The following is a 13,625-nucleotide window of genomic DNA, read 5'->3' on the forward strand; positions in this document are numbered from 1 at the left end:
CAGCGTCAGTAATAATAATGCAGCAATGGAACACCGCTACAAAATGAACGTGGTGGAAAACTTGAATCGATTATGTTCACTGCATCGATGCATCACAGTTGAGCGAACCGCAACACAGTCTTAAAACCAAACACAGTCATACCCATGCACTGTTGTGGTGTGGTCCATGCTAGTGAACTCATGGTTAATACATGTTGAATTGTTAATTGTTGCATCTTAAATGACAAACTAATAGATGCTCAGCTTTATTTTAAGGCAAACATAGAAACTGCTGAGTAAAGAACATGAAATGATAAACCAGCCTAAATTCACAAAGGAGAGGAGGCCAAGGACGGAACACAAATCCCTCTTGAATCAGCCACTAAAAAAAAAGAGGCCGAGCTTGAGGACAATGCTGTCACCTTAAATGACCGCTGAAAAGCAGCTTTGTCATGATTATGAAAACAAGAGTAGCAGTGGCAAACAACACCAGCCAGTGGTAACACATCCCATGACCAGTGGAGGTACATGGTCAGGTAAAAGTGGGAACTAAAAACTTTTTCACAGCTGATATTTTGACAAATGAAACACAGATATAACTTGTGACATTATTTAAATTTTTATTTACAGTCTCCAGCACTTTTCTGTTATTGATATTATATCAAAGATCTACTGCCATAAAGTAGCCTTGAATAATTTAATCCAGAGGGACAAACCAGCCATAGAGCTCAATGTTCATGTGCAAGCCCCCCAAATAATTAACCCCAATTTCCAGGAGTCCCGTGGTCGTTTTTTGGCTTCTCAAAAAAAGAACTGGATATTATTTTGCGCCTTGATACCTGTGTGCAATGCAGACCTCATACACCTGATACATCGTGGCCTCCATTTAGCAGATAACACTATGTGAAGAACTAGTTCAGGTGACTTGGGACTGAATACATGCAGGTGGAAAGCACAAAGCCCTGTCCCAGGAGCCATGACAGCTCTAAAGTAGCTGTCAACAAAGGAGACACTTTGTTATCTAATAGGACTAGAGGAGAAAACAACCTCCGGTGAAAAACATGTCACATAGATGAATGACAGTATGAGCAGTGGCACACACAGCTGACTGACATTTTGGTCTAGGCTTTGAAAATATGTAGATCGTCACGCAAAAGAAAACCTACAATAGTACTACGAAGATTTACAAGTGCGTTTGCTCCATCACAAAGTATTATGAATGCCAGCAGGGTGTTGTCACAGTAACATCTAAAAATGCTATTCAGAAATTGTATTTCCTCCAGTGAACTATTTTGTCATAATTGGTGGACAAATACAACTTTTGACGCACAAGATGGAAAGACAGAGGCAAGAGCACAATAACTGATTCTGAATGAATCCGACAGCTTCCTGCAGATCACTGGAGACACCTGTTGATTTAAGAACTTGTTTAAGTTTATTTTCACTAATTATTTAAACATGCCTATCGAGCAGTAGTACTATAACAGCCCACTTCATGCCCAGTTCAAAGTAAAAAACAATAAACTGATCCATGCTCCCGGATAAGATAAGTGGAAATGGAAGTCATGGTTCAGAAGGAGCCGAAGTAGAGAAGTATTGTGAGGCAACGCAAAAATAATCTTCAAAATGTTTTAATTGTCACCAGAACTAATAAGATTCATGAATTTGATTACCGTGAATGTCTTTAAGATGTTTTACCATGCCTAGTGCCAAGCCAGTGTAAGTGTTTCATAAACCCTAATTATCACCAGATTCTTTAGTTATCGGTCTAATTCTTCATCTATTCCATTTCCATTTTTTTTTCTCTCAGTATTCTGCTGTGACTCCAAGTTTATTGGCCATAACAGTTAAAAGTGGGCCCACTGTTTTTCAAATAACACCCAAGAACATCCAAAGCCTTTGCAGAGCCTGAGAGCCATATTCAGCAGCATTCTTTCAGTCAGCTAACAATAAATGTGGGACAACCGAGCCCCATGGTTTCTGAATCAGGATGAAGGTGGCTCCCAGGCTGTTTGTTTGACCTGTGCAACTTAATCTGCACGGATAGCTTGGATGTCTTTTCTTGAATCGATCCTTGAAAAACAAGATGAAAATCTATTTGTGATAGTTTCATTATGAACTACTTTGGACCTCAAAACAAGATCATTTCATTCACATGAAAGTGGGTTGAGTGTCAGCCTCAGCTCAGTATCACTCCTTTGTTCCTTTTGTCTCAGCATGAGAACTAGGCAATGATTTATAGCAGTGTCAGATCAAGGCCTTTATCGATGAACTGTTAACATTATCCTATCAGCTCCTTTTGTCATCTCATCTGTAGGCCATTCAATCATCAGGGAACTGACAACAATGTTCACCACATCAGCATTTGTGAGCTGCCGGTATCCCCTGGACTGAATGACAACCAGACACCTCTGTCCTAATTACAGGTATAATGGTCCCAACAATAGGGAGCTGAAAGGTTCAACATTCACACTAAAGGAAAACCATTGACTGCACCAGGGATGCACTTGCCTCTATTGGTGAAGGGAAGTAGAGTGTGATTGTTTGGCTGTGAAAACCTACCCCATGGGATTGTGGGTAGGGTCAAAATGAGGTTAAGTTCAGGGCTTGGGTTTGTTTTAGGCATTCAGATTGGAGGGATGAAGTTTCGGTAAGGGCCCTGGTGAGTGTCCCCCACGTGTGTGTGTGTGGTGTGTTTACTGTCCTTGTCTTCCTTTGGTTATGAGGACAAATTTGAGTTCCCAACCATCTTTGTGAGGCTAGTTCTCACAACTTCAATGGGCGTGGAAAGTATTGACTCAGTTTTAGGATTGTGATTAGAATTAGGTTTAGCTTAATGTGTGTGTGTTTGCGTGTGTTTGCGTGTGTGTGTGTGTTTGTGTGTGTGTGTGTGTGAGTGTGTGTGTGTGTGTGTGTGTTTGTGTGCATGCACCTGTGAGGCGGAGCTTCTGTCAGTCACCTCCTCAAAGGGGAGGAGGATCACCTGTAGCGCATGAATAAGATGCTAAAAACCATCCTCTGCTTCAAAACTTTTCATTTCACAAACTCACAAGAACCTGAGTCTTTAGGAACAAGGAGAGGGAGGAACAAAAACAGTAAGTCTTATGTTCTTACGTCATATACTATATTGTTCATATACCCATATTTACCCTGCTCATGATCAACCAGTGCAAAAGAGTCGGTAGAGATTTTGACAAATAACAGCTTTGGTGGGCTTTTGTCACACAAAAACACACTGGACAAGATGGCTCTGCAGGTGTTGTTACTTAGAGTCATTCTCTAACTGTGGTGAGCTAATGTTAGATTGTTTTGATCAAAGCACAATTATTTGATCTCTATATATAACTTTTAGTTGGATGTCATTTGCAGCTGCATTAAGTGACATTCGACCACTAGGGTTAACGTGTTTTAGCTGCTCTCTGTCTTTATTTCTTTAACAGCAGTCACCTAACTTTGACATTGAAAGCTGGGCCGATATCAAACCATATTTAGATTCGTGAGACAGAAGATGAGCTGGGTGATTTATGGAGCAAAAGTTGGCTCGAGTTTGAAAGTGTTTAATACTCAAATGTAGTTTTGTCCTTCAGCCTCTCTTGTCTGTGCGCTACTCTGTGACTGATCCATTACTGAGTACAACTGTTTTTGCAGATGGTGGTATTTCCAGTGTTGTTCCTGTTGGGGTCACTGATTCCCTATGGTCGTGGGGAAACTGAATCCACCATGATCGGCTCATTAAGAGAGGCTGCACGTAAGCCACAATAACTGCTTTGTATTATGTGTTCACACAGAAAATGAGAACACATTTCATGTTCATAGTTCAGACTGTCCTGTCTGTGAATGAACGTTGATTGATACTACAATCATGTTCGTCTGCAATTTCCCTCGTCACTGTTCTTCTATCCTATCCCAGTGAACTATCAGGGAAAGCTGGAGTGTGGCAACTGGGACTGCGACTGCGTTTTCAAACGAGCGCGCGGCTGCTGCTGTGGAGCGAATGACTTATACCAACTCGAAGACAATACCTTCCATAGGATGATGAATTTGTGGGAAAATCTTTCCCAACTGAACAGCAGAGTAAAGGCAGTCACAGGTGAAGACACTGATATTTCAGAATTCACAAAAAGTTGGGCACTAAGCTTTGTTGTGCAATTAATCTGTCCCTCTCTATTATCACAGGTAACCTCAAGATTGCCTTTAAAACATGTCTAAATATCACCCTCCCAAGATCTGCTCTCCCATGCTTCGGTCCTTTCAACACTGATGTGCCGATCCCCTTTGATTCTGTCTCTCTTAATGATGGCATGGGATACAACCCATCCTTGGGTAGGAAGCACACACACCAGAAGAGGAAGTGAACTGAAATAAAAGCTTTATGCATCTTTTTTAATGTTTTTCCCTTAAATGGCTCACCTTTCTCTCCAGGTGCCTTCACTGCCCCTTGTGCTGGTGTTTATGCCTTTTCCTTCACAATCTACTCATCTGTGGGAGCGGACGGGCGCCTCTACCACAAAGTAACCAAACCAGAGACACTTGGCATATCGCTGAGTTTAGAAAACATCCTTCTTCTTCATTCTTTGTTTTGTTTTCCTCTATGTGTAGGTCCAGCTACTTCTGAACAACGATGTAATAGTCAGTGTGTGGGAGGACAATCGGGAGGATGGTGAAGACAGTGCAAGTCAGGTAAGAAATAAAGCTACAAATGTGCGAGTGACGCAACAAACTAATATAGTGAAATAAAGGGGTTTCCCTGTGACTCTACAGGATTCTGTGAACATGACACTGTTGACTATGTATGTTCTTAGCTTGTGGTGCTGCAGTTGAACAAAGGGGATCAGGTCTACCTCGCCTTAACGACTGGGAGGAAGCTCTGTGGAAACCTGGCGTCCAACAGCTTTACTGGTTACATGTTATACCCTCTCAACAATGCACAATAAACCAGTTGGAGATCCAGGTGACTGAACCTTCATCACTCCGTGACTGAGATGAACAATCCTAGTGGTCACATGTTGACCTGCCTGATGTAGGTTCCAGGGACCAGCCCCCGATCCACAGCAATAGATAAAAACAAGAGAAGTCACACATTCATACAGTAGAATCATGCATGTGTATTGAAGCATTTATAATCAGATGCAAAGAAAGTAACACATATTTTTGCATTGCATTAAAAAAGCTGAAACATCGATGTCACATGATTGGAAATGTTTGCATCGTTTAAAAAACCGGATGTGCTTGTGAATAAAGTACTGCAAATTTGAAGAAATGTTCTGTGGATAGAGTAAGTGTGAAATTGTTTTAATGAGGGCACAATGAACGATTATTTTACACACACACCCACACAAATGATGTTCATGAATGGAAACAAGTAGCATTGAGAGGCTTTGGGAATCATAACAGTGCTGCTGCTGCTGCTGATGCTTGGCCTATGACAGTATTGTCTAACACTGTAAATAAATGCCTTTCATGGAAGCTCAGTACAGATGAATATAAACCACTGCCAAACTCAGTGAATTCCTTCAGTTAAGTAAACACATGATGTAGGAGTTTACACACACATGAGCAAATAGGAACACACACACAGACACGCTATGAGAGTCAAGAAAGGCATACCAGTCATTCTAGAAGGAATCTACTATATGGGTCCTTGTTGTTACTTTAAAGGAATAGTGGGACATTCTGGAACATACAAGATGTTTTTCCTACATGGCAGTTCAAATAATCTCCTTTCCTACACGTTGTTCCTTGACCCCGATGGAATACATAACAAGGTCAAAGAAAGATGTGTAGAGGAAGCCATAAGGAGGTCGGGAAGGAGAACCAGGATGCGGAGATAATCAGACTCCACTTACACTAGGGGTTTTAAAAAAACGCATTTATTTATTACTGATAATATTAGGCACAACATGTATTTTACTTTGTGCTGTATGCTGTGAACTGACAGTTATAAAAAAAAGCAGAGACATAAGAAACATTTAATCATCACCTAGTAAGAGGAACAAACAATAAAACAGATTTGATTGAAAATTTAAATTAAACAAACATGACTGAAATGTTGAAATAATAAAATAATGTGAGGAATAACGATGAGAAAACCTTATATAAGTGGAATCAACAAGGTACTTCTGAAATAAAGAGATCTGACAAGGTTAGATCTCCCACACTTGTAGTTAGGGATGTACAATACGTGGGACACTTGTATGCATTTATCATTATTGCAAAAATGCCTAGAAATGTCCCGACCAATCCGAATGAGCCGGCCACTTCTAGGCACTTATCCTTGAGGCAAAATGCCTAAAATGTCCCTCTCTTGTGGTTAGGGATCTGTAATACGTGGGACACTTGTAGGCACTTAACAATATAGCAAAATGCCTAAAAATGTCCCTCACTTGGTATTACGGAAGTACAATACGTAGGACACTTGTAGGCACTTAACATTATAGCCAAAATGCCTAGAACTGCCCACACTAATGGTTATGGCAGTGCAATACTTGGGAAACTATAGTTCAAACATCCCGTACATTCAAACAGGAGCACTGATGGAAATGTCACACACACAAATCCCACATCGTATTGACCGATTTCCTGGAGACTTACTTGTCAAACCCTAATCCTTACCTTAACCTACAGCTTAACCTCAACCTTAACATGACAACATCACACACAACATCACACACAACATCACGCACACACACACACACACACACACACACACACACACACACAGTGCAAGTATTGAAGAGCATCCAGGACTTACATGGAATTCTTTGTCTGAATAATGATGACTTTGTTACTCGTCCTAATTTCTCTGCCTCTCACCTCTCCTCTCCTCTCCTCTCCTCTCCTCTCCTCTCCTCTCCTCTCCTCTCCTCCTTCTTTCCTCTCCTCTTCCTTTCCTCTCCTCTCCTCATCATCACCCCACCTTCACTTCCTCCAGGCCCCAATCTACTCCTTCACCTCATCTCGTTTAGCAGCTTTGAATGAGTAAGGGATTTAGTGAAACTATTTGAAGAATTCCCGCTGACCAAACCTGGCGGCCGTCTCCCTCCTCTGCATGGAAAGACTCTACCCAAATAAGGCTTGGCTTTTTAAACTCGACGTGAGGGGAAGAGACGCACAGACAGGCAGAGGGAGCTGCTGAAAGGCCATGCCTTTTTAAGGATGAAGTTTCCTTTTTTTACCTTCCCCCCTCTTCCTCCTACTCCTCCTTCATTCTCCCTCCTCCCTTCCTGGGAGTCTGGTTCAGTAGGCTGTAGTGAAGTCATCTTGCCTCATCTGCTCCTTTTAAGCCGGCATTTTTAAGAGGGAGGTTCCTGGGAGGCATATACAAACACTCAGTGAAACAACCCACAGTCACCCATAAACTGCACTAGTGGCCAGCAGAGAAGTGACCTATTCTTTAACACAGTGAGTATACTTTTCTTTTATTCCGCTTTAAAGAATAAAACTGCTGGTGTGTCTTTGGGATGGACAGATAGACATATCAGCTGTGGCTATCACCTTTATAGGTCAATCAGTCCGTACTTTTTATTATTTAAAAAATGCTATGCTTATGTCTCCATTCGACAGAAATACATTTTTGAATCTAAAATAACCATAGCACTTTATATTCATGTGAAAAAAATCGCAATGTTCCAGGTAAAGGTTGATGAAGTTCTCTTTCTGCAAATGACACAGTTATTTACCATGAGTTTAACTGATGGTTACAATACACAGTATATCAAAGGTTGTTTTACATATGCAAATTTCAGGTCACTGAATTTTTTATTGCACAAGCTAATGATCCACTGCTGTCCATGGATTTTGGGAGCATGAAGGGACACCTGGATGAGGATACAGATGCAGATAGAGAGACGAGAGACGGCTCTATTTCCACAGACGACATTTCAGCCTGGCCAGTCTTTCATTCTCTGTATGTTAATGAGTATTTTATTAACAGAAAAATGCTGCAAAGTCTAAAAGCGGGTGGAGACATTTCTCTTATTATGTGGTTGCAGTAAAAGCAGGCCAGCAGTGGAAGAGGGGAAGGACCAGTGGGCAGCTGGGTTTCTATAGCAGCAGATAACGTTATCTACACTGCCAATCCTGTGGCTGCACATAAACACAGCCGAGCCCAGAGGCCCGGCAGTTTATAAAGCCAGGAACTAACCACGTCCATGTAACAATGCACCGACAGAACAGTCAGTTCAGCCCTCGGTCAGTAGAAAATGTAATTAAGAAGTTTGTCAGAATAATCAGAAGCATGAAGGCTCTTGGCAGCAGTTTGTGAAAATTCTTTGAGTGATAAGAAAAACTTGGCAGGTGAAGCAAAGCTGCAGTTTTCTGGTTAGCCAGCGTTAAGCAGAGCCACATAACAAAACAGCTCTGTCAAGGTAAAGTACATCAGCTGGCAGGGAGAATGTCCTTCAACCAGGTGACTCAAATAACATTAACACTGTTGATCTGTACTGCACCAAGATGTCAAGCTTTAACTATAATAATATAATACACTGATAATTATAAACTTTATTTTAATGGAACCTCTCAAAACCACAGATACATGGTGCTTTACAAAATAAGACATTAGTAAAAAGATGGCAAATCATCCTCAACCCCAACTCCTACCAAACTTATATTGGGGGATAAAATTATTATCACCATTATCTGAATAAGTCCCTATGCATTTCCATTTATTTCAAATCATTATATGGTGGTTAGCTGATACACTGGGGAGGAGGCAAGGCCACATGATGCCACTTCCCTTCAGGCCGCCCCAGCAGCCACGGCCCTCACACTGGTTTCCTGTTCTGGCGTTAGGCAGACTCACCATGGTAGCAGAGGAAAAAACACAACTGTGAGAGATGGATGGAAAGAGAGACTTATGAAGTCATGTTTGAGGGATACTTCTGAGAGGAGATGTTCCAGGCTTTCCTTTACTTTAATCTGTGGCTTTATCCCATTATGCCTCATTTGCCCATTGTCTTTTCAATTTAATCTTTGTGTTTCAGGTCATTTCTTTGGTTTCATTGCCCCTTCACATTTTAGTGATTCCTTTTTACCTGGTCAGGGTTGTAGTTGCAGGAATAAGATTTATTTTAGGAATGGTTTCTAATACAGGTAAAAGGGTTTTAAATTTGTACATATTTAAATAATAAAGATATTATAGAAAGTTTGTTAAAAAGTGCTTATATAATAAATGTCAAGTGAACTGTGACTTGAGTATTTGAGGAGATGCAGACAAACAGTACAGAAGGTTGTTTAGCAGATAATCCTGCGTTATTGGACCTGGGCCGGGTCCCAAGCATAACAGCTTGTCCCTAGATAAACATAAACCAAATATAGAGACCAGGTCCTAACTTCCCCAAATGTTATGTGATATTTGTACAGGTCTCATGCAATACACACATAGTGTGATACAGGACAAACGTTGTGGGAGAATTAGTACTTCTCTTCTCTTCTCTTCTCTTCTCTTCTCTAGTCTGAGAAGGCATTGAGTGCACAATGTGGTGGGCATAGCTTCTGTCTCCTTCCTTGCATAGATTGTAGCATGAACCATTTGCATTTGTGGTCCAGAGAGTAGTTTATGAGGCTAAAAACTAGAGGCCCATGGAAAACAAGAGAGCTTAAAGGCATACCAGACATGTGTTTAATGATTATGTAATGATGTACGTCAGTGAAAATAGCAAGGGAAATGAGTGTGTGTGTTTGCCAGAGCGAGAAAGAAAGGCAGACAGACAAAGTGAAAATATATGTGAACCCATGGTTGTGTATAAATGAGCGGGTTGCCAGCATGTGTGTTTGGTTTCCTGCGGTCTGAAAAAGGACTACAGGGAATGCAAAGAATTTATAATTAACAGGGTTGGTAATAATACTCTGCGGACAACTCTGGGCAGGAATCCATTAATGACATTGCCATGCACACTCTAATATGCAGACATGCAGTATATCATTTTGCAGTGGTGGTACGAATACTTTATTGAACAGTTTTAGGTACTACTGATAAGTAGTACCTAAAATGAACAGACAAGCCAAATTTATTTGATGTGTACTCAGAATTTTTTGTTTGGTTCATGTTCCATCGCCTAACGTTCAGGAGGTGGGATTTATGACTTTTACCGCAGCCAGCCACCAGGGGGCATCAAGATGCATTGACTTCACTTGTGGGGAACTGACATGTTATAAGGCTATAATCTCTCCATCTCTTCCTGTGTACCGGCGTTGAATAATGGCCAGAGTGTCAAGTGGACCACAAGGAAATCACAGCAAGGTTGACCTGTAACGTTTTGGAAATAAATATAAGAACGTTATGGTGGATGTTTGTGTATAATTATGTCATAATAAGCGAAAACATTATTAGCTAGCCAAAAAATGTGCTTTGCAACAGTGACCTTGACCTTCATCTCCTAAATCAAATCATGTCATCCTTGATTTCAAGTGAAAATTTGTATTCCTTCCCGAGGATGGTGAATTGATAAATAGACGATATGGTTGAGACTAAAACAAACCAAAAAAAGGTGTTGTTGTAGATTCACATTCATCAAGTTGGCCCGAGGTACTTCCCTGCCCTATGACAGAGAGGAGCCACTTACACTCGACTCTTGGCTTTAACCTTTAATATTTGAACTCCCCAGGAACAGGAAGTTGAAGTGACCTGACATCAAGATGGCTGCAAAGGTTGGATGGTGCAGAGAGCACTTTGATATGGGTTTTGCACTTGGCTGATGGCCCAAAGGCAATACAGAAGCATAAAACAAAAGAAAAAAAAGTGCTAGCAGTGATATGTGTGTATGCACTGACAGAGAAGTTTGTGCGTGTGTTTGAGTGCATAAAAAAAGAAACTATGCAAAAGAAAAGAAAATCGGGCTGAAACAGAGCTCCCATTGTATATCACTTGCCTCTGGTCCTGATGGGGCTTAATGGTGTGCAGTGGGAGACAACACTGTTAGTGCTACTGTTTTACAAAAGGTATTCAAATAAGTGCTGAGCATTAATGCTTATATACACACGCTTTTGACATGCATGTGGTCAATGTTTGTAGTGGTGTATGTATATACATGAAAAATCTACCTGTGTATGCAAGTAAGTATGATTTAGTGTAATATGTATATTCACATCCCATGCAGGCTGTGCATACAGGAAATGCTTTTTGTGCCGACAATTTTTTTGGACTGAAGGGGGATTGTACCTGGAAACTGTATGTTGTATGTCCATGAATACACAACGTGTGGTAAATTGTCCAGATGGGGGATGATACCAGTGAAAACCCAACTACTATCTTTCCTTATTTTGTTTACTTCTCCTGTTTGTCCCCTTATCCCTCCATATTTAAACCTCTGTCAACTTCCCCTTGTCTCCACCATTTCACCCTCACCTCTCAGGGAGTCGGCATGGCTAACAAAGGTCAATCGTATGGCATGAGCCGACAGGTTCAGGATAAAATTGACAGCAAGTATGACACTGAGCTGGAGCTGATCCTGGTGGAGTGGATTTGTCGTCAGTGTGGTTCTGGTGTGGCACGACCAGAGGCGGGAAAAATGGGCTTCCAGGCCTGGCTGAAAGATGGTTGTGTGAGTACTCTTTGTCTGTTTTGCTAGAATTTGCTTTAAGATTAACGATCTTTGTTTTTTCCTTCTTGTCTAAACTCTGTCACTCAATCTCGTCTTCTCTCCAGGTCCTGAGCGAGCTGATTAACAGTCTGTTTACTGGAGATAAACCTGTGAAGAAGATCCAGGGTTCAACCATGGCCTTCAAACAGATGGAGCAGATCTCCCAGTTCCTCAATGCTGCCGAGAAGTATGGTGTCACCAAGACCGATATGTTCCAGACCGTGGACCTCTGGGAAGGTCAGTGGGGTTCTTCTCCTTCTTTAGTAACTGCAAACAATAAACACAAGTAGATAAAACGCGGGTTTGGTTTGAAGAGCTTCGGGCAGATGATGATGTGACAGAAAATAGGATTGTTGAGAGGGATAATAATTGTGGCTGTATATGTATTGGGACAGCTAAGGACCTGGCAGCAGTGCAGAGGACCCTGTCAGCTCTGGGCAGCTTGGCCATCACCAAGGATGAAGGGACATATAATGGAGACCCTAGCTGGTTTTTCAAGTAAGTCTCAAACTTGAGTTGGAAATTTCTTTATCTATCTGAACACCATATTGATATAAAATGTCTTTTATCTGTTTAATGACATTTTCAATGACATGTTGCAGGAAAGCTCAGGAGAACAAGCGGGATTTCAGCGACGAGCAGATAAAGGCGGGAAAAAATGTTATTGGCCTTCAGATGGGATCCAATAAGGGAGCAAGTCAAGAGGGCATGAGCTATGGAAGACCCCGGCAGATCATGTAAATTCAATGAGCCGCGATGACCCAAAACCTCTGCATCCCCTAACACCCTCTTAGAGCCTGTAAGCGTCTGACTGGTCCACGACAACTTTCCTTTCATACTAAAACTGTCTCTGCTTTAGAGTTTAGTCACTTTCTAAAAAGTTCCCCCTCCTCCTGAGTTTTAACACGTACCCTGAACCCCCCGGTAGATGAACCACAGTGCTCACCATGCTTTGTTCCTCCCACTGCAGTTAGTTAGGTCCAGTACAACTCATTGTTTAAAGTCTTAGAAATTAGAAATCAGAAGTTTAAATTCTTTGCCATTGATTTAAAAATACCAAGATGTTGATGGAAACAGTCACAGCACTCATACGACAAATAACTGACCACTGTTCCATCTCTAATAGATAACAAATGTCTGAATTATGGCAGCAGTTTTCTTAAACTTTTCTTTTTTTGAAATATTGGCTCTTGATTCTGACTCGAAGACTGATTTGTTGTAACTAGTAATTTACAGAAGGGACAGTCTTTTCAATTTGTGAGGTGACAAAAATGACAAATCAGTACTCCTTAATTTTACTTTAAAAATATTGTTCTATACTTCCCACTTCCCACAATGCAACGCCTGCTGTATCAGCACCAATATTTTTGTACATTGTCTTATTAAATAATGACTTTGAAATACATCTCTGACTTGACTTCTGAATGATTCTGGGTATTTTACTTTTTTCTATGTCAGGAAATTAGAAGAAGGGTCTTGCAATGAAATATACATCTTATTAGAGAATGGCTTCAGTTTTTTCATGTGTGTTAATTATTCTCACATGCCCATAGATAGTCGACTGTATAAAACTAATGGGACAAAATCTTTGAGTCCTACCAGTACATTTGTACAAATATGCATTCCTATCTCTTTCATTGAAGATACTTTATAAGGGATTATAGAGCATAATCTTCCTGAGGTGTAAAAATATTTTCAAACATTACTTTTCCATTGTAGCTACTAAATGTGTGTGTTAAAAATGTGTCAGTACTTTACCTGAGGAAAGTTTCTGTCCCCCGTTACTAGCCACTTGTGTCTTGTGTTAACCCTTTTGTAGTGCTTCTACACGTTAATTTGGGTATCTGGCATGTCTACCATCCCAAAAACTCTGGGGAAAAAACAACTCCCGCGATTTGTTGTGGTTCCTCTATTTCAAAAACGGTACGCTAGAGTGCGTCAAAACAGGTCAATCTGAGGAGGGCTGTTTTAGACAGGGTAAAGGGGGTACTGTTTTAAATGATCCTTGTGGTATTTTGACCAAAATATGTTACAGACATTTCATTAAGACCCCAAGGAACCATATCA

General features: G+C 40.9%; 2 protein-coding genes across 2 annotated transcripts; both read left to right on the plus strand.

Moving 5' to 3' along the window:
• The first annotated feature begins 3,028 nt into the window (after positions 1-3,028).
• On the plus strand, positions 3,029-5,161 carry cbln18 (cerebellin 18). Its single transcript, XM_053422237.1, has 7 exons — positions 3,029-3,074; positions 3,628-3,727; positions 3,890-4,069; positions 4,156-4,302; positions 4,402-4,490; positions 4,579-4,659; positions 4,782-5,161. The coding sequence occupies exons 2-7, from the start codon at positions 3,628-3,630 to the stop codon at positions 4,911-4,913; spliced, it is 729 nt and encodes a 242-aa protein (XP_053278212.1). The 5' UTR covers positions 3,029-3,074; the 3' UTR covers positions 4,914-5,161.
• Positions 5,162-7,201: 2,040 nt separating this feature from the next.
• Positions 7,202-12,963, plus strand: tagln (transgelin). Its single transcript, XM_053422241.1, has 5 exons — positions 7,202-7,380; positions 11,331-11,519; positions 11,624-11,795; positions 11,954-12,056; positions 12,161-12,963. Exons 2-5 carry the CDS (start codon positions 11,340-11,342, stop codon positions 12,297-12,299), a joined length of 594 nt encoding a protein of 197 aa, XP_053278216.1. The 5' UTR covers positions 7,202-7,380; positions 11,331-11,339; the 3' UTR covers positions 12,300-12,963.
• The last annotated feature ends 662 nt before the right edge of the window (positions 12,964-13,625 follow it).

The sequence above is a fragment of the Pleuronectes platessa genome, chromosome 5, assembly GCF_947347685.1.
Source record: "Pleuronectes platessa chromosome 5, fPlePla1.1, whole genome shotgun sequence".
Classification (NCBI taxonomy): Eukaryota; Metazoa; Chordata; class Actinopteri; order Pleuronectiformes; family Pleuronectidae; genus Pleuronectes; species Pleuronectes platessa.